This window comes from Hemitrygon akajei, chromosome 3, assembly GCF_048418815.1.
Source record: "Hemitrygon akajei chromosome 3, sHemAka1.3, whole genome shotgun sequence".
NCBI classification, from domain to species: Eukaryota; Metazoa; Chordata; class Chondrichthyes; order Myliobatiformes; family Dasyatidae; genus Hemitrygon; species Hemitrygon akajei.
The window spans coordinates 179,648,465-179,666,540 of NC_133126.1; the positions used below are offsets into that span (position 1 = coordinate 179,648,465).

Sequence of the window (18,076 nt, forward strand, 5' to 3'; positions counted from 1 at the left end):
CTTGACCTGGTGAATGCAGATCAGTAAGAACAGGACTTGGTAGAACTTGGTACAGTAGCACAGTGGTCAGTGCAATCACCTTACAGCACCAGCAATCCTTCTCCGTGGATTGTCACCTTGTCGTGGTGGAGAAGCTTGTGTGGTCCTGAGATCCCAAGAGCGATGCCGTCTGGAGCTATGCTCCTGGTAGGATCACCCATGGCGGTAAGGTCGAGGGTGAGGTCCCTGACAAAGAACAATCCAACCAAGACCTCAACGATGGAACAGGTGGACAAAGTTACTTCGAACTCAACGGCTGTGAAGGCGGATGAAGGCTGCAACAAATCCATCAGCTCCAATCGTCGTGGTTTCCATGCCACTGGAATCATTTGGTTGATTTGTGAAGTATCGTGTGCTTCTTGGAGTCCAACATCAAGTACACATTAAACAAGTACACGCACAGACATCTTCGCTCTGTGATAGATCAACGGAACGAAGACCATCATCCTCGACCTCGAGGAATAGCCACAAAGACGACGACCAGCAATCACCGATCAGGGGTCGATCTCCACTGCTGTCTGCAAGGAGCCTGTACATTCCCCCGTGACTGCATGGGCTTCTTCCAGGTGGGGTTAGCGAATTGTGGGCCTGCTACTACGTTGGTGCCAGAAGCATGGTGGCATTTGCAGGCTGCCCCAGCCCAAACCTCACTGGTCTGATCTGACACAAACGAGGCCTTCAACTGAATGCTTTGATGCACATGTGACAAATAAAGATTATCTGTAATCTTCAATCTTTAAGTGAGAAACAAACATAGTTGCACTAGCTCAGACCGTCAAACAGAACAATTCTGAGATTAAACACCAGCAGCATTTTCAACTATGAAAAGCCCCGACAGGAAGCAGAAACACAACTTCCAGTGAAAGAGCTCTGCAGAGTGAAGGCTTGGAAAGGGTTTCTAAAGAACAGCGTTCATAATGCAAGAAAAAATGCCCATACTGGAAATATGAGATTAAAAACAGAAGCAGGAAATACTCGAGCCTATCACACAGTAACACACACACACCCCCCCACCCCGCCCCCGCAGGGACTCACCCATCCAGAAAGGAAACAGTCAATATTCTGTGCCACGACTGGTAGAGAGGGGGTAGAATCCAGAAAAAGGAAGTGTGGGGGAGGGGGGGGGGGTACAAGCTGGAAGGTGATAGGTGAAGCAAAGTCAGGGGGAAGGAGAATGGGTAGGGGGGAGGGATGAAATGAGAAGATGGAAGATTATTGAATGGAAAAGGTAAAGGGCTGAAGGAGGAGGAATCTGATAGGAGAGTGGACCACGGGAGAAAGGGGCACTAGAGGAGATGACAGGCGGGTGAGGAAAAGAGGCAAGAGGGGAGCCAGAATGGGAATAGGAGAGAGAAGAGGAGGGGGTAGAAATCAATGTTCATACCGTCAGGTTGGAGGCTATCCAGACAGAATATGAAGTGTTGCTCCTCCAACTACAGAGAGGCCTCATCATGGCAGTAGAGGCCGCCATGGACCAACATGTTGAAATGGGAATAGGGATTGGAATTCAAATGGTTGGCCACCAGCAAATCCAGCTTGTTGAGGGTGGAGCAAAGGTGCCCCCACTCCCCAGTCTACGTTGGGTCTCACCAATGGGAGTACCAGAGAGAGCAGGCTCACTGGTAAAGTGTTGCCTCACCTGGAAGGGCTGCCTGGGGCCCTTGAATGGAGGTGTGAGGAGGATATGAATGTACAGGGGCAGCACTTCTTCCACTTGCAAGGGTAAGTGTCACATGGGAGATCAGTGAGGAGAAATGAATGGAGCAGGGAATCATGGACAATGCGAACCTGTGGAAAGAGGAGAACGACAGGGGGAAAAGATGTGTTTGGTAGTAGGATCCCGTTGAAGATGGAAGTTACAGAGAGTAATGTGCTCAATACAGAGGCTCACGGAGTGGTAGGTGAGGATAAGAGGATCTCCATCCGTTAGGGTGGCGGGAAAACAGAGTGAGGGTGGATGTCCAGGAAATGGAGGAGATGTGGGTAATGGTGAAAGAAGGGAAACCCGGTTCTTTGAAGAGGAAAATAGCTGATGCTTCAGGCCACAATATAATTTTATGAACTCTTTGGATGATGAATTAATTCCAGAGAAAGGACATTAACCTAAAACTATTTCAGATGTTGCCTTACTTGCTGAGTTATTCCAGCAGTCTCTGCTTTTATTTTACAAAAACAGCAGTCTCAATTCAGTCAGAATTCAGTCAATGGCTTGTATCACTACATCTGCATTATGCTGATACTTCAGTGAAATGCTGAGGGAGAGATACGCTGCTGAAGGTTCCAAAGGATGAGGTGATAAACTAAGATTTTGTGAGGAGACCATAGATGAGTCCATCCCACAGCAAGATCTGGCAGAGGGTAGCAGCTTCCCCAACATACTGGCCAAAATGAACCCCTACCCAGAAGTTGTTGATCATTTCCATCTACAGCAGACAGTTAAGACTCAAAAACCCATCCTGCTGAAGGGTTTTGGCCCAAAACTTTGACTGTACTCTTTCCCATAGATGCTGCCTGGCCTGCTGGGTTCCTCCAGCGTTCTGTGGGTGTTGCTCGGATTTCCAGCATCTGCAGATTTTCTCTTGTTTGAGTTAAGACTCAGTTTTGCATCTTTGTTAAACTGCAGCAACGCATCAGAGCTGCTCAAAATGGCAGGCAGGTACCTAATGGACAGGTTCTTAACTTAACTCTGCAGAGTTGAGAGTGTCAATAAATGAAGCAGACTGTTACAGCAACAGGAGAGAAGCAACCAAACTGAAGAGATATGACAGGTTCAAGTTAGAACAAGATAATGTCAAGAGGGTCAATTACTTCATCTGCTGTCTTTTCCCCCACTGCTTTCCAACGCAAATGACGCATTTCACTGTACGTTTTGATGTACATGTCATAAATAAACTTACAATCTTTATAAAATTTTCTAATTTATTAAAAAGAACTCTAATATGCAGAAAACTGATAGATGAAATGTTTTCCATCAAGGCCTACTTCTTCAAGTTACTCATGATCCCAATGAGACAAACGGCAGCTGGACTTCAAAAGCACTAAGTCCTCAAAATCAAGTAACCACGTGCAACACACACCGAATACCGGTGGAACACAGCAAGTCAGGCAGCAGCATCTATGGAGGGGAATAAACAGTCAATGTTTCAAACCAAGATTCAAAGTACATGTGCAGTATACAACCCTTCCTACAGACAGCCAGGAGACAAGGAAACACTATGGAAACCATTCAAAGAAAACACCAAACAACATGCCGCAAGAAAGAAAGAACAAATCGCGCAAATGGCAAAAAAAATGAGCAAAAAAAGACAGGCACAAAACATAAACCATCAAACTGCAGAGTCCTTGAAACTGTCTAGGAATGTTTAGTATCGTCCAGTCCAATTTTTCGATGATTGCAGACCGCAGAGCCAGCATGTCCTGATCAAAATAGCAATTAAAAAAGAAAGCAACCAGAAAGGTATACAACGTGAACTGCGTGACTCTTCATCAGTACTGGAAAGGAAGGAGGTAGACGCCAGAATAATGAGTAAGGAGGGAGGAGGGGGTAGATATCATCTGAGTAACGGTTGCTCCCTACCCGAGCTTCATGGCAGTAGAGCAGGCCTCTCACAGACATGTCAGAATGGGAAAGTGAAGTCAAACTGAAATGGACAGCCATTGAGAGATCCTGTCTATTGCGGCGGACAAAGGAAAGATGCCTGACAAAGCAATCCCCCGATCTACATCGGGTTTCAACAATTTAGAGAGCGCCACACTCGGAACCACAGACACATTAGATGACCCTGACAGAGAGTCACAGGTGAAGTGTCACCTCCTGTGGAAGGATGGTCTGAGGCCCAGAATGGTGGTAGGGGCAGGTGTAGCACTTGTCACGCTAGCAAGAGTGAGTCCCAGTGGAGAGGGTCAATTTGACAAGGGAGTCACATGGAGACCAGTCGCTATGGAAAGCAGGGGGGTGGGGAGCTGGGAATGATGTGCTTAGTGGTAAAATCCCAAAGGAGATGGCGGAAGTTGCTGAGAACAACGAAATAGATACAGAGGCTTGTGGGTGGTAGGTAAAGACAAGGGAAACCCTACCCCTGTTACGACAGCAAGAAGATGGGGTGAGGGGCAGATGTGTGGGAAATGGAGTTGTGGGTAGGGGCAGCATTGACGGTAGGGAAAAGGAAACCCTGTTCTTTGGAAAAAAAGAGAGGACATCTCAGATGTTCTCGAATGGAGGGCTTCATTCTGAAAAGAGATGGCAGAGACAAAGGAACAAAGAGAAGGGGACAGCATTCTTACAAGCGATGCGGTGAGAAATGGTGTAGACTGTGGGAGTCAGTGGATTTGTCAAAAATGTTGGTCTCCAGAGATGTAGACAGTGAGATCGAGAAAAGGGAGAAAGGTTTCATAGATGAACCAAGTAAATTTGAGAACAGGGTGGAACTTGGAGATATAGTTGATGAAGCTGACAACCTCAGCATTGGTGCAGGAAGCAGCACTAAGACATTTAATTACAACACAATATAGTTGAGTAAAAGCTGAGAAATGCTGCCAATGTAGCCTTGGAAAATGAACTGTTCCACCTGGGGCAAATGCTGATACCCAAAGCACAGTTTCACAATTCTTTACTTCAAGAGTGTTTGATGGCTCTGGGCCTGTACTCAATAGAATTCAGAAGGAGGACTGACCTAAATGGAACCTATCAAATGCTGAAAGGCCTTGATAGAGAGGATGTTCCTATAGAACCACAGAACATTACAGCACAGAAACAGGCCTTTGACCCTTCTTGGCTGTGCTGAACCATTTTTCTGCCTAGTCCCACTGACCTGCACCTGGACCATATCCCTCCATACACCTCTCATCCATGTACCTGTCCAAGTTTTTCTTAAACGTTAAAAGTGAGCCCGCATTTACCACTTCATCTGGCAGTTCATTCCACACCCCCACCACTCTCTGTGTGAAGAAGCCCCCCCCCCAATGTTCCCTTTAAACTTTCCCCCCTTCACCCTTAACCCATGTCCTCTGGTTTTTTTCTCCCCCAGCCTCAGTGAAAAAAGCCTGCTTGCATTCACTCTATCTATACCCATCATAATTGTATATACCTCCATCAAGTCTCCCCTCATTCTTCTACACTCCAGGGAATAAAGTCCTAACCTTCCTCTGTAACTCAGTTTCTCATGTCCCAGCAACATCCTTGTAAACCTTCTCTGCACTCTTTCAACCTTAACATCCTTCTTGCAATTCGGTGACCAAAACTGTACGCAATACTCCAAATTCGGCCTCACCAATGCTTTATACAACCTCACCATAACTCAATACTTTGATTTATAAAGGCCAACGTACCAAAAGCTCTCTTTACTACCTTATCTACCTGTGACGCCACTTTTAGGGAATTTTGTATCTGTATTCCTAGATCCCTCTGTTCTACTGCACTCCTAGTACCCTACCATTTACCTTGTATATTCTACCTTGGTTTGTCCTTCCAAAGTGCAATACCTCACACTTGTATTAAACTCCATCTGCCATTTTTCAGCCCATTTTTCCAGCTGGTCCAGATCCCTCTGCAAGCTTTGAAAACCTTCCTCACTGTCCACTACACCTCCAATCTTTGTATGGTGGGAGAGTCTATGGTCAGAGGACACAGCCTCAGACTGTTAGGGGCATCCTCTTAGAACAGAGATGAGGAGAAATTTCTTCAGCCATAAAGTGGTGAAATTGTGGACTATTTGCCACAGGCAGCTATGGAGGCCAAGTCTTTATGTATATTTAAGGCTCAGGTTGGAAGATTTGTTATTGGTCAGAGCAGGAAGGTTTTGCAGGGGGAAAGGGGAGGCAGGAGATTGCGGCTGAGAGGAAAATTAGATCAGCCATGATGAAATGACAGAGAAAACTTAATGGGCCAAATGACCTAATTCTGCCCCTATATCCAACCATTCCTTTCAGATCAAAAACTTTAATACATCAGATATAAAAATGAAAGGGCATGAAGCCAAAGAGCTAAGTTATTTTGTCCTGTATCAGAAAACTGATCTTAAATCCAAAGATGTTTACTGGAGAGAAGAACAAAAATGGTGTAGCTGAAATATTGGATTATGACATGGGAGCAACAGAATCGACATTAGAGGGCTTGGGTATTGTAGGTCATGAATACATGTCATAAAAACTGCTTAAGGTTGCTCTCCACTCTATGTGGTCAGGCGACATCTATGAAGAGGAACGAACAGTCAATGTTTCGAGCCAATACCCATTATCAGGAGTCACGATGAAGGGTCTAGGCCTAAAACATCACCTGTGTATTCCTCTCCATAGATATTGCTTGACCTGCTGAGCTATTTTAATTCTAAGTTCAAAGTTATTATCAAAGTTATTATTATACAAAAATTTAGATACACAGTGCTGCACAGGGCCTTCAGCCCAACAAGCCGCGTTGCCCAGCAACCCACCTCTATAACCCCGGCCTAATCACAGAACAATTTGCAACAGCTAATTAATCAACTAACTGGTATGACTTTGGACTGTGGCAGGAAACTGGAGCACCCGGAAGAAAGCCACGTGGTCTTGGGGAGAATGTACAAACTCCGAACTCTGAGCTGTAACAGCATCACCTAATGGCTACGCTACCTTGGAGCCCTTCCGCCAGCATTTTGTAAGTGGTCCCCTAGATTTCCAGCGTCTGCGGAATCTCTTGTTTTATGACCCTGCTCTACCTAATATCCACAATTCCTAAAAAATTATGTTTCTTATTTGGAGTTAATCTGTGGTAGACGTTGAATTACCCGAACTTTGCTTTGCTGAAGATATTTCAGTCAGAATGATGGATATCTGAACAGGAACTACAAGGCTATTTTCAAATCAAAGAGGAAGATCATAGTAAAAACTAAGAGGTTTCCGAATCAGTGCTGAAATTACTTTTTGTTCCATTCACAACATAAATTATATTTTTTGACTAACGGATTTTACTTGCCAAATGACCCCGAAGTTACACAAAAGTACATGAACAACATCTTCAAGCATTACTATGGTCAATATTTGTAATCACTCTACTGTGTCCTTATTTATAAACTGGATTCTTATTTCTGCACCTTAATTTTTAAATACTTCCTTCTCTTCACAGATGCCAGTTACCTTCAGCTTAAGTTGTGCTGTATCAGAGCATTCTGCTGTGGAAACACAAGAGAATTTGATGAGGTTCACAATGTCCAGCAGAGGTCACTGTAGAGCAAGCAGAAGGAAGGCCAATGCCTGATTTTTGTCTTTACGAGGTTGGCAAGGGGACACAACAGATTTCAGGCAAACTATGCTTCTAATGAAACATTAGTAAATAAATCAAAATAAAATATCCAAAACTCCAAATCTTTAACTTCTTCTTACAAGTTAAGCTATATCACAGTGTTAGAACAAACACGAGGAAATCTGCAGATGCTGGAAATTCAAACAACACACACAAAATGCTGGTGGAACACAGCAGGTCAGGCAGCATCTATAAGGAGGAACACTGTCGACGTTTCAGGCCGAGACCCTTCGTCAGGACTAACTGAAGGGAAAGATACTAAGAGAATTTAAAGTAGTGGGGGGGGGGGGGGGAATGCGAAATGATAGGAGAAGACCGGAGGGGGTGGGATGAAGCTAAGAGCTGGAAAGGTGATTGGCAAAAGTGATACAGATACTTTCAAATCTCTTAGTATCTTTCCCTTCAGTTAGTCCTGATGAAGGGTCTTGGCCTGAAATGTCGACAGTGCTTCTTCCTATAGATGCTGCCTGGCCTGCTGTGTTCCACCAGCATTTTGTATGTGTTGTCAGTGTTAGAATGTCATTTAAACCAAGGGTAACAATGCCCTAATTCACTGAATGCCCAGGTCTACGATTTCCCCCCTCATATTGTTTCCGTTTGAGGTACTGTCACACAAGAACAGAGATTTTGGTGAGCTAGTCTCCAGCCAGACACAATCAGCACTGACATAAACCTGTTCCAGGGGTACAAACAAGAAAAAAATTCAAAGATTATAAATAAGTCAGTGTGGGATGACAGAAAGGTGAGGCGAAGAACTCTCATAAGAAGGTTTTGTTTCCAAATTCTAGAGCATTTAACATAATGTTTAAAGGCAATTTAAACAATACAATGAATCTGCATAAATTATGCATGAATGTCCAATACTGGTATTAACGTCTTTTTTGGCTGCATTAAATGTTCATACACAGACAGTGCCAAGCATAGCAACGGTAAAGTTCAATGCTTTCTCCAATTGTCTATAACTATGGCTGCGATATTGATAAAATTGATCACAGATTTACTCAGTGCGAAATGTCATGGGGGGGGGGGGAAGAGAGAGGGAGAACGAGGAAAAGAAGCAACTAATAAATATTTTATTTGCTGAAATGAAGGCCAAAAGGCCGATGCCAAATGGTACCTCATGCACGCAGAGTCTGATAATAAACCATAAAGGAATGGAATGCAGCAGCCTCCCTGGAACAAACAATGGCTTGACTTCATTAGAATACAGCTGACCACCAACAATCACTCCAGTGCAAAAGAGTCTCGGTGTTAAAAAATTACAGGGACAATGCATTCTACTATTTTTAAGAGTATATGAGTTTTTCTGTAATGGATATCTGATCTATTGAAAGTGAAACTTACAGTATTTATTATGTACTTTACTCTGTGCACCTTTGTTACTAACACCAGTATCATGCCATACACACACGTGCTTTCAAAATCAATTAAAATCAACATTCACTTAAGTGCAGGGACAGAAAAATTATTTGGAAGGCGGAAAGGTATCCCGTTCAGTTGATGAAAATAATCGCCACTTTTAATTCTTTTTTTTGCAGACCAGCCTTTAACTTTGCCCCTCCCCCTCTCCACACTATCTACTTGCTTCACTGAAACTTCCTTTATGCTTTGCAACTGGGACAATACGCTATTTTCGACCCCGGCAACGCCAAGTATAACAAAACAAAAGAGATGCAGAGATTACACGAAGAAGGCTGCCGTAATTGTAGATTACAGAAGGTCTCTCTTTTACCTGTTCCCAGAAAGCATGCTCTCACTGCAGTACCAACAGAAGCCTCCACAGTCTTTGTTAACATTCAATGGAAACTTGAGCCTGTACCAGACTCTTGCAATCGACCTCAGGCGGCCCAATCGCACCGCCCCAAACACTTCCTCCGCATCAGCGAGCAGGATCAAAATTAGACCAGCGTTTCAAAATTCGGTTTGCTGTCTGCACCTTCGCTACTGCCCGGGAAAGGTCAACAGTTAGAGGAGGAAAAATAGGAAGGGGACGCATCTGTGATTCTTACATCAACTACTTAAGTCTGTCTAGGACATAGGATTCTGAACCGTACAGAACAACTCTATATTTGTGTTCAAGCTGGGAACAGGTAACTAGGCTTACATTCAGAACTTTTTTTAAAAAAAAGACCATTTAGGAAGTCAACATTTCACTATTGGTAAAATGAAATGTCGTAAAATCTGTTATTTTTATATGCTATAAAAGCTAATTTTTCATGAAAAAATAAGAATTCTAGGTAATTTTTTGAAACTGGGATTGTAACAACTTTATCAAAACAGTATTATTGTTGCAGAAAGCCTGAGAACAAAACCCAATATATAAAAAGAAAACTTTTTATATCAGTTCATTTAAAAATCATATGTATTATATATTGTATAAACAGACACAAAATATTATACGATGGAAGTAAGTGTTCAACATAAGTATTAAATTTAAGTTAGGATACAACTGTTGTGAAACACCAGAGATTAAAGGTACAGGACTGACAAAGACTGTTGTTTAACCTCTCACCTTAGCAGCAGCACACAATAAGCATATGCAAAATACCTCAACTAACTAAAACTCTAAGCAACACACAGCAAACTCTCAGCAAACCAGGCAGCATCTATGGAAAAGAGTACGGTCGACATTTCGGGTCAAAACCCTCCGGCAGGACTATGGGAGAATCAGGCAGCAGGTTCTCATGGGTAAATGTCATTAAGGAATTATTGTAGCCACAATTAAAACAAAAAAGACTTGCCTCTCAATCGTCAAGGTAAGAATCAGGAAATAAACTGGAAGAAGTGCTCTGCAAAGCCAAAGAATACATGTAGCTCTCACACCTCTTCCATAATATCCCAAAGGGCTTCACAGAAGGAGACAATTGTGGTGAGTTGCCATTGTGATGCACAACAAAATGCAGCCAATTTAGGTTGTAGGAGGATTCAGCTTAACCAGCTTTGCAGCATAGAATGAAGTATAAAGACAGCTTCAAGTTCCTAGGAGAGTTACTAGAATCTCCTCAAAGTTCAAAGTACTTTCGTTTTCTATGTACATATATGTCACCATATACAACCCTGAGATTCATTTTATTGTGGGCATACACATGAAATCCAAGAAACACATTAGAATCAACGAATGACTGCACCCAACAGGACAGACAACCAATCTACAAGAGACAACAAACTCTGCAAGTACAAAAGAGTGAAAAAATGTAATAATAAGAACAAAATAGATAAGCAATAAATATCGAGAACATGAGATGAAGTGTCCTTGAAAATGAGTCTATAGGTTGTGGGAACAGTTCCATGATGGGGTGAGTGAAGTTATCCCCTTTGGTTGAGGGGTAATAACTGTTCCTGAACCTGGTGGGGTGGGTCCTGAGGCTCCACTACATTATCTACGATTTTCCGTACATGGGCATTGGGTTTCCATACCAAGCTGTGATGCAACCAGTGAATGTACTCTCCACTGCACACCTGCAGAAGTTTGTCAAAGCTTCAGGTATCATGCCGAATTTTCACAAACTTTTAAGAAGCAGAGTCACTGCTGCAGTTTCTTGGTAATTGCACTTATGTGCTGGTCCCAGGACAGGTCCTCTATTAACACCCAGGAATTTAAAGTTACTGACCCTCTGCATCTCTGATCCCCCAATGAGGACTGGTTTATGGACTTCTGGCTCCCTCTTCCTGAAGTCAATAATAACCTTCTTGGTCTTGCTGACATTGAGTGAGAGGTTGTTGTTGTGGCACCACTCAGCCAGATTTCTTGGTCCAATCACATCGATGCCACAACTAAGAAAGTTCAGCAGTGCCTCTACTTGCTCATAAGGGTAAAGAAAGTTGGCTTTGACCTTCAACAATTGTTTACACATTCGTTTACACAATGTTTACACAATGCACATAGAAAGCATCCTGTCTGGATGCAGCTTGGTTTGGTACGGCAGCTGCTCTGTCCCTGACCCTGAGAAATTGCAAAAAGTTGTGGGGACAGCCCAACTCATCACGGAAACCAGACTCCTCTCCATAGACTCTTGCTGCCTTGGTAAAGGAGCCAACATATTCAGACACAACACCCATCCATGTCATTCTTTCTTCTCCCTGCTCCCATTGGACAGAAGAAACAAAAGCCAGGAAGAATGTCCAACCAGATTCAAGGACAGTTTCTACACTCCTGTATAACTATATACAGACTATAGAACAATCCCCTACTTCAATAAGATGGAGTCTAAACCTCATTCTATTTTCGCAATATTGTCTACCTGCACTGGACGTTCTCTATAGTTATTACACCTTATTCCATGAAACAATAACTACCTGAATGCACTGATATATGGGTGACGGGGTGGAGATATGTCTCTACCAAAGGAGGGGTAAGGTGCTCCTTCCCACCATTAGCCTGCAGATCTACCTTGGGCAAGGGGTAACACTATTGATTCCATCCCTATTCCTGGCAACTTGCTGAAACTGAGTTGGAGTTTTGGTTATTTTACTTTTCATGGAGCTGAGCTTTGACCTCATCTCCTTTGCTATTCTCACCTTAATCCATATATACAATATCACCCAACTGGCCCTTTTTCACCTCAGGTGCTGTTTAAACGCTTGCCATACTTTGGTTACCTCTGTGTTCCATACACAGTAAATTTGGCTGAGCTCCCTCATTCCACTTAAAGCTGAGGCTATCCATAATTCTGTGCAAATACCTAACACAAATCCCACTTACCTTTCACTGTCTGCAAGTTAAAGAAAACTCATTTTTAATATTGTCTTATTGTTCAATCTTCTCATAGTCCTGTGACTCAATTTCTACCATGCAAAATATCTTTGCTTCCCTAATTCTGGTCCCTTAAAAATGGATCTAGTGTGTCTGACGAATGAACTCCTCTCAGGCTTCCAGCTGGGTACAGGTATTGATTTTAACCGACATTTCAATGACAAACTCACCCATCTTCATCAGGGATGATGCTAACAAAGACGAAGGTCTCACTCTAAATAAGAGCTGGAATTTGATTGTAAACAAGATGGGACAGTGGAAGCCTGATTGGATGAGGACTAACCAATCAGGAGGGATGGATGGAGAACTGGGGTATAGATATCGCTGAAATAGATGTGCCTAGGCATCAACCCAGATGAAGATGGCGGAGTTTGTTATTGAAACAAATCAATACCAGTACCCGGCTGGAAGCCCGAGAAGAGTTTATTCATCTAGCCCTTACACTTGAATTGACTTTATTACTTACATCCTTCAAATACATGAGGAGTGAAAATGTTTACGTTACTTCTCTGTTCAAATGTGCAATGTACAATTATAGTAATTTATAATAAATATTACATACAACAGGAGAGTCAATATAACATAGAAATACAGTTGTGTCAGCATGAGTTAAGCAGTGTGATGGCCTGGTGGAAGAAGCTGTCCCGGGGCCTGTTGGTCCTGGCTTTTACGCTGCAGTACTGTTTCCGGATGGTAGAAACTGGAACAGTTTGTGGTTGGGGTGACTCAGGTCTCCAATAATCCTTTGGGCCCTTGTTACACACTGTCTTTGTAAACGTCCTGAATAACCATATAACAATTACAGCACGGAAACAGGCCATCTCGGCCCTTCTAGTCCGTGCCGAACGCTTACTCTCATCTAGTCCCACCTACCTGCACTCAGCCCATAGCCCGCCATTCCTTTCCTGTCCATATACCTATCCAATTTTTTTTAAATGACAATATCGAACCTGCCTCTACCACTTCTACTGGAAGCTCGTTCCACACAGCTACCACTCTCTGAGTAAAGAAGTTCCCCCTCATGTTACCCCAAAACTTTTGCCCCTTAACTCTCAACTCATGTCCTCTTGTTTGAATCTCCCCTACTCTCAATGGAAAAAGCCTATCCACATCAACTCTATCTATCCCTCTCATAATTTTAAATACCTCTATCAAGTCCCCCCTCAACCTTCTATGCTCCAAAGAACAAAGACCTAACTTGTTCAACCTTTCTCTGTAACTTGGGTGCTGAAACCCAGGTAACATTCTAGTAAATCTCCTCTGTACTCTCTCTAATTTGTTGAATAGTGGGAAGTTCACACCTACAGATGTGCTGGGCTGTCTGCACCACATTCTGCGGAGTCCTGCAATTGAGAGAAGTACAGTTCCCGTACCAGGTAGTGACGCAGCAGTCACGATGCTCTCAATTGTGCCCCTATAGAAAGTCCTTAAAATTTGAGGGTCATACCAAACTTCTTGAGCCATCTGAGGTGAAAGAGGCGCTGTTGTGCCTTTTCCACTACACAGCCGGTATGTACAGACCATGTGAGATCCTCGGTGATGTTTATGCCGAGGAACTTAAAGCTGTTCACCCTCTCAACCCCAGATCCATTGATGTCTACAGGGGTTAGCCTGTCTCCATTCCTCCTGGAGTCCACAACCAGCTCCTTTGTTTTTGCGATGTTGAGAGAGAGTTTGTTTTTTTCCATTGGTGGCTCTTACAGTCCAAAGCTCCCTGCTTCTCTCCTCTTTAACAACAAATAGAACCCAATGTTTTGTGCAAACCTTTGAGGAAGATGTCCAAGCAACACACACAAAATGCTGGAGGAACTCAGCAGGCCAGGCAGCATCTATGGAAATGAGCATAGTCGAAGTTTCGGGCCAAGACCCTTCATCAGGACTGGAGAACATTTTGTGGTGCGGTATCATTTTGCGGAGCTTTGTATTGCAGTTTGCAGTGTTCACACAGAGTAAAAATATAGATACGCAGCACATAAGCCGGTCCTACAGCCCAACTCACCCATGCCAACTAGGATGCCAAGTTTAATAAATGAAATTTGCTATCGTTGTTGAGTACAAATGCATTAACCCATACTGTCCATCTACTTCAGTATCCAGACAGGCCAACAGTTCCACGAACCTCAACTTTAGCAAACATCCCTCAAGAGGAGTTTATTATGTAAGCCCATATCAGCAATATCACATCAAGGTCAGGGTTATGTTTGAATGAGTTGAAGTGTTCCTTTCAGTGGGCATCAATGCTTTCTACCCTTGTTCACTGTCCCACCTTGCTTCTTTATTAGATGTGGGTTCTATGGTGGCTAAGGAACATGTGCATCTTACCTTCTCTCTCAGTTACTGGACCATCCTTCAGCTCATGTACAGTATCTGCTGCTCATCTTCCTATAGAAACGTTTCTTTTCCCCTTGATGCATGGTGGGACTTCCATTTCAGGAACGCCTTGCTTCCATGAAGCTTTCTGTTGTAATGGAACTAATAGGGAAGTCCATCACCTCCAATCCAGAGCCATGGTTGTTCCAACCTCAATAATCAAGCTCCAAAGCACAGGTGATGCTTTTGTTTGGTTGTAATTGGTTCATTATTGTCACATGTGCGAAGATATAGTGAAAAGCTGTTTTTTGGGGCTGCTCCTGAGCCTGATGGTACATGCTTTTAGGGTTTGGTACCTTCTATAAATAAAGCTAATCTTTGTAATCTTTCTGCCCAGAGGAAGAGGGGAGGTGGAGTCTTTGATTATGATGGTTGTTTTACTGAGGCAGCAGGAAGTACAGACGTAGAACTGTACAGCACAGGACAGGTCACCTTCATCTCAATGCCTATTTCTACTAAATGTCCTCTTCCAGTATTATAACTATAGATAAAGTACAGTGTCGGTGGACAAATAAAGTGTACGGACCATGACAAGGTAGACAGAGATTGCCTTCAGTTTTAGAACTCTGAATTACCATCAGCTAATGACAGAGTCACAGAAACAGGCCCTTTGACCAATGCTGACCTTTTATCCATCTTCACCAATCCCATCTGCCTACATGACATCCATACTTTCTATGCCTTGACTATTTAAGTACCTCTCTAAATGTTAATTAAACATAATAATTACATTATATTCCACTACATCCTCTGGTAGCGAGTTCCAGGTATCTACCACCCTGTGTACAAAAACCTTTCCCCTCAAATCCCCTTTAAAGGTCCTTCCTCTCACTTTAAACCCTCTTTTTTTAAAAATCATACGCCCACTATTCCCTCGAAGATGTGCAGCCGCACGGTAACTGAAATGCTCCCACACACATACCAGTTGTTCCCGCACAGCTGGGATTGGACGCAGCTAGAAAAATTTTACGAAACACGAAAGATTTTCTTTGTTGTACTATATTTCATTATACCCTTCCATTCATAAATAAAATCAAAAGTTTGTGATATTTCAGTTTTCATTCCAGGTACTCATAGTATGAACATCACAAAAAAAAACATTTGAAGTGTCGCATAGTTTTTAGGCCACGTAAAAATTTCCCGCTCAGAGCAATAGTTGGTCTGCACTGCTGTAAAATAAACTAGAGAGAATGTTGCATAGGCTGGCCATGGGGAAAAGATTCTGAATATCAACTCTAATTCAGGACTGTGATGCTAAAATGAACTCTTGAATTCTTTACCCAGAGGGCTACAGAAGATCAGTCACTGAGTATATTTAAAACAGAACGTAATACATTTTGAGATAGTACTAATGAATCAAGGGATATCAAGTTGATGAAGGAAAGAGGCAATTTCCTGCCGAAGGGTCTCAGCCCAAAACGTCAATCGTGCTCTTTTCCAAGATTCTGCCTGGCCTGCTGAGTTCCTCCAGCATTTCGTGTGTGTTGCCAGTATAAAGATCAGCTATGATATTAATGAAAGGCAGAATTGAGACAAGAAGTCCAACAGTCTATTCCTCTTTCTATTTCTTATATTCATACCATTACATTGATAAATTATCTGCTCGCTAAAACTCTAATTTTTATGATAAAAGTCAAACTATTTCCAAAATATGAACTTATAAATATTGACAGATAAAATTAAAGATAAATAATAAATGCTAAGTTATGAATAACGCTGGAATTCCACAATGATTCTCCGATACCTTGCCCAAAGGTCATTCTTTTAATGAAATAGTCGATATTGAGAGTTTGCAGATATTTAATGAAAACAGGAGACAAAAGAGTGTAGATGCTGGAAATCTGAAGCACCACACAAATAAGCTGGAGGAACACAGTGGGTCAGAGAGCATCTATGGAGGGAAATGAACAACCAACATTTCAGGCTGAGATCCTTTTAGGTCAGATTGAAAGATGGAAGATAACCAGTATATAAAGGTGGGGCAAGAGCTGATGGGTGATAGGTGGATTTGGGTGAAGGAGGTGTTTGGCAGATGAGAGGGTAGAAAGGTGGGAATGAGATTAGAAAGCTGGGAAGTGACAAAGGGCTGAAGAAGATGGAATAGGAGAGGAGAGGACAATGGAACATGGAATCAAGGGGAACCGGAAAGAGGAACGTGCCTTTCGCAAAGCCATGCTGACTATTCCTAATCATATTATGCCTCTCCAAAAGTTCATAAATCCTGCCTCTCAGGATCTTCTCCATCAACTTACCAACCACTGAAGTAAGACTCACAGGCCTATAATTTCCTGGGCTATCCCTACTCCCTTTCTTGAATAAGGGAACAACATCCACAACCCTCCAATCCTCTGGAACCTCTCCCGTCCCCATTGATGATGCAAAGATCATTGCGAGAGGCTCAGCAATCTCCTCCCTCGCTTCCCACAGTAGCCTGGGGTACATTCAGTCCGGTCCCGGTGACTTATCCAACTTGATGCTTTCCAAAAGCTCCAGCACATCCTCTTCCTTAATATCTACATGCTCAAGCTTTTCAGTCCACTGCAAGTCATCTCTACAATCGCCAAAATCCTTTTCCGTAGTGAATACTGAAGCAAAGTATTCATTAAGAACCTCCGCTATTTCCTCTGATTCCACACACACTTCTCCATTGTCACACTTGATTGGTCCTATTCTCTCATGTCTTATCCTCTTGCTCTTCACATGCTTGTAGAATGCCTTGGGGTTTTCCTTAATCCTGTCCGCCAAGGCCTTCTCATGGCTCCTTCTGGCTCTCCTAATTTCATTCTTAAACTCCTTCCTGCTGGCCTTATAATCTTCGAGATTCATATCGTTACCTCGTTTTTTGAACCTTTCGTAAGCTCTTTTTTTCTTCTTGACTAGATTTACAACAGCCTTTGTGCACCACGGATCTTGTACCCTACCATCCTTTCCATGTCTCATTGGAACGTACCTACTCGGAACCCCATGCAAATATCCCCTGAACATGTGCCACATTTCTTCCGTACATTTCCCTGAGAACATCTATTTCCAATTTATGCTTCCAAGTTCTTGCCTGATAGTCTCATATTTCCCCTTAAACATTTCCTTAACTTGTCTGTTCCTATCCCTCTCCAATACTTTGACAATAAAATTTACTTTGAACTTCACGATTTAAGAAATGCTTAGGGACCAAGAATCTTGCTGAATCCAGGGCAATGATGCTGTGGAAGTCCCATGCACAGCTCTCGCAGATGTATTCTGCAGGTATTCTACAACTCAGGTACTGAGTGTCCATTACCTGGGGTTAAGAATTGGAACATTTACACTAAATAATAAAGAGGCCACAATTACAGTATCTCTTGCATTGATGTTTTTTATTGAGTGTTTATGTGTAAACAAAAAGAGAGCAAATCTTTCCTACTCTCTGCAGTTGAAAGCAGATCTTAACCCGCTGCTTCTTCTCTCCGAGTCAGGTATAACAAAACTCACACTACATGCTCTCAGTTTAACTGGCACCCACAGCAAAACAGTTGTCATATTTTACATTCACTTGCCCTGAATTGCAATTTACATTCGGGAAGGTCACAAGATAAGCTAGCAATGGAAACCTTTTGAATGACTAAAGACAGATTTATTCTGAGGAAGTTCAATCAAAGGAG

The 18,076-nt window shown here is 42.7% G+C and overlaps 1 protein-coding gene across 11 annotated transcripts in view; it reads right to left on the bottom strand.

Moving 5' to 3' along the window:
- Nucleotides 1-18,076, bottom strand: part of LOC140725685 (transcription factor Dp-2-like) — a 256,670-nt gene that overhangs the window by 140,840 nt on the left and 97,754 nt on the right. The window contains exons 1-2 of one of the 11 annotated variants that reach the window (XM_073041502.1): nt 9,048-9,094; nt 7,150-7,184 (exon numbers count right to left, since the gene is read on the bottom strand). The exons of 8 other annotated variants lie outside the window; for them this stretch is intronic. Coding sequence is in view for 1 of the 3 variants with exons in the window: in XM_073041498.1 (XP_072897599.1) it covers nt 9,048-9,111 (64 nt within the window). In the remaining 2 variants the exon portion in view is untranslated. Of the gene's footprint in view, nt 1-7,106; nt 7,185-9,047; nt 9,120-18,076 lie in introns of those variants that run through there. 2 more of the 11 variants (XM_073041498.1, XM_073041501.1) reach the window with 2 other exon arrangements.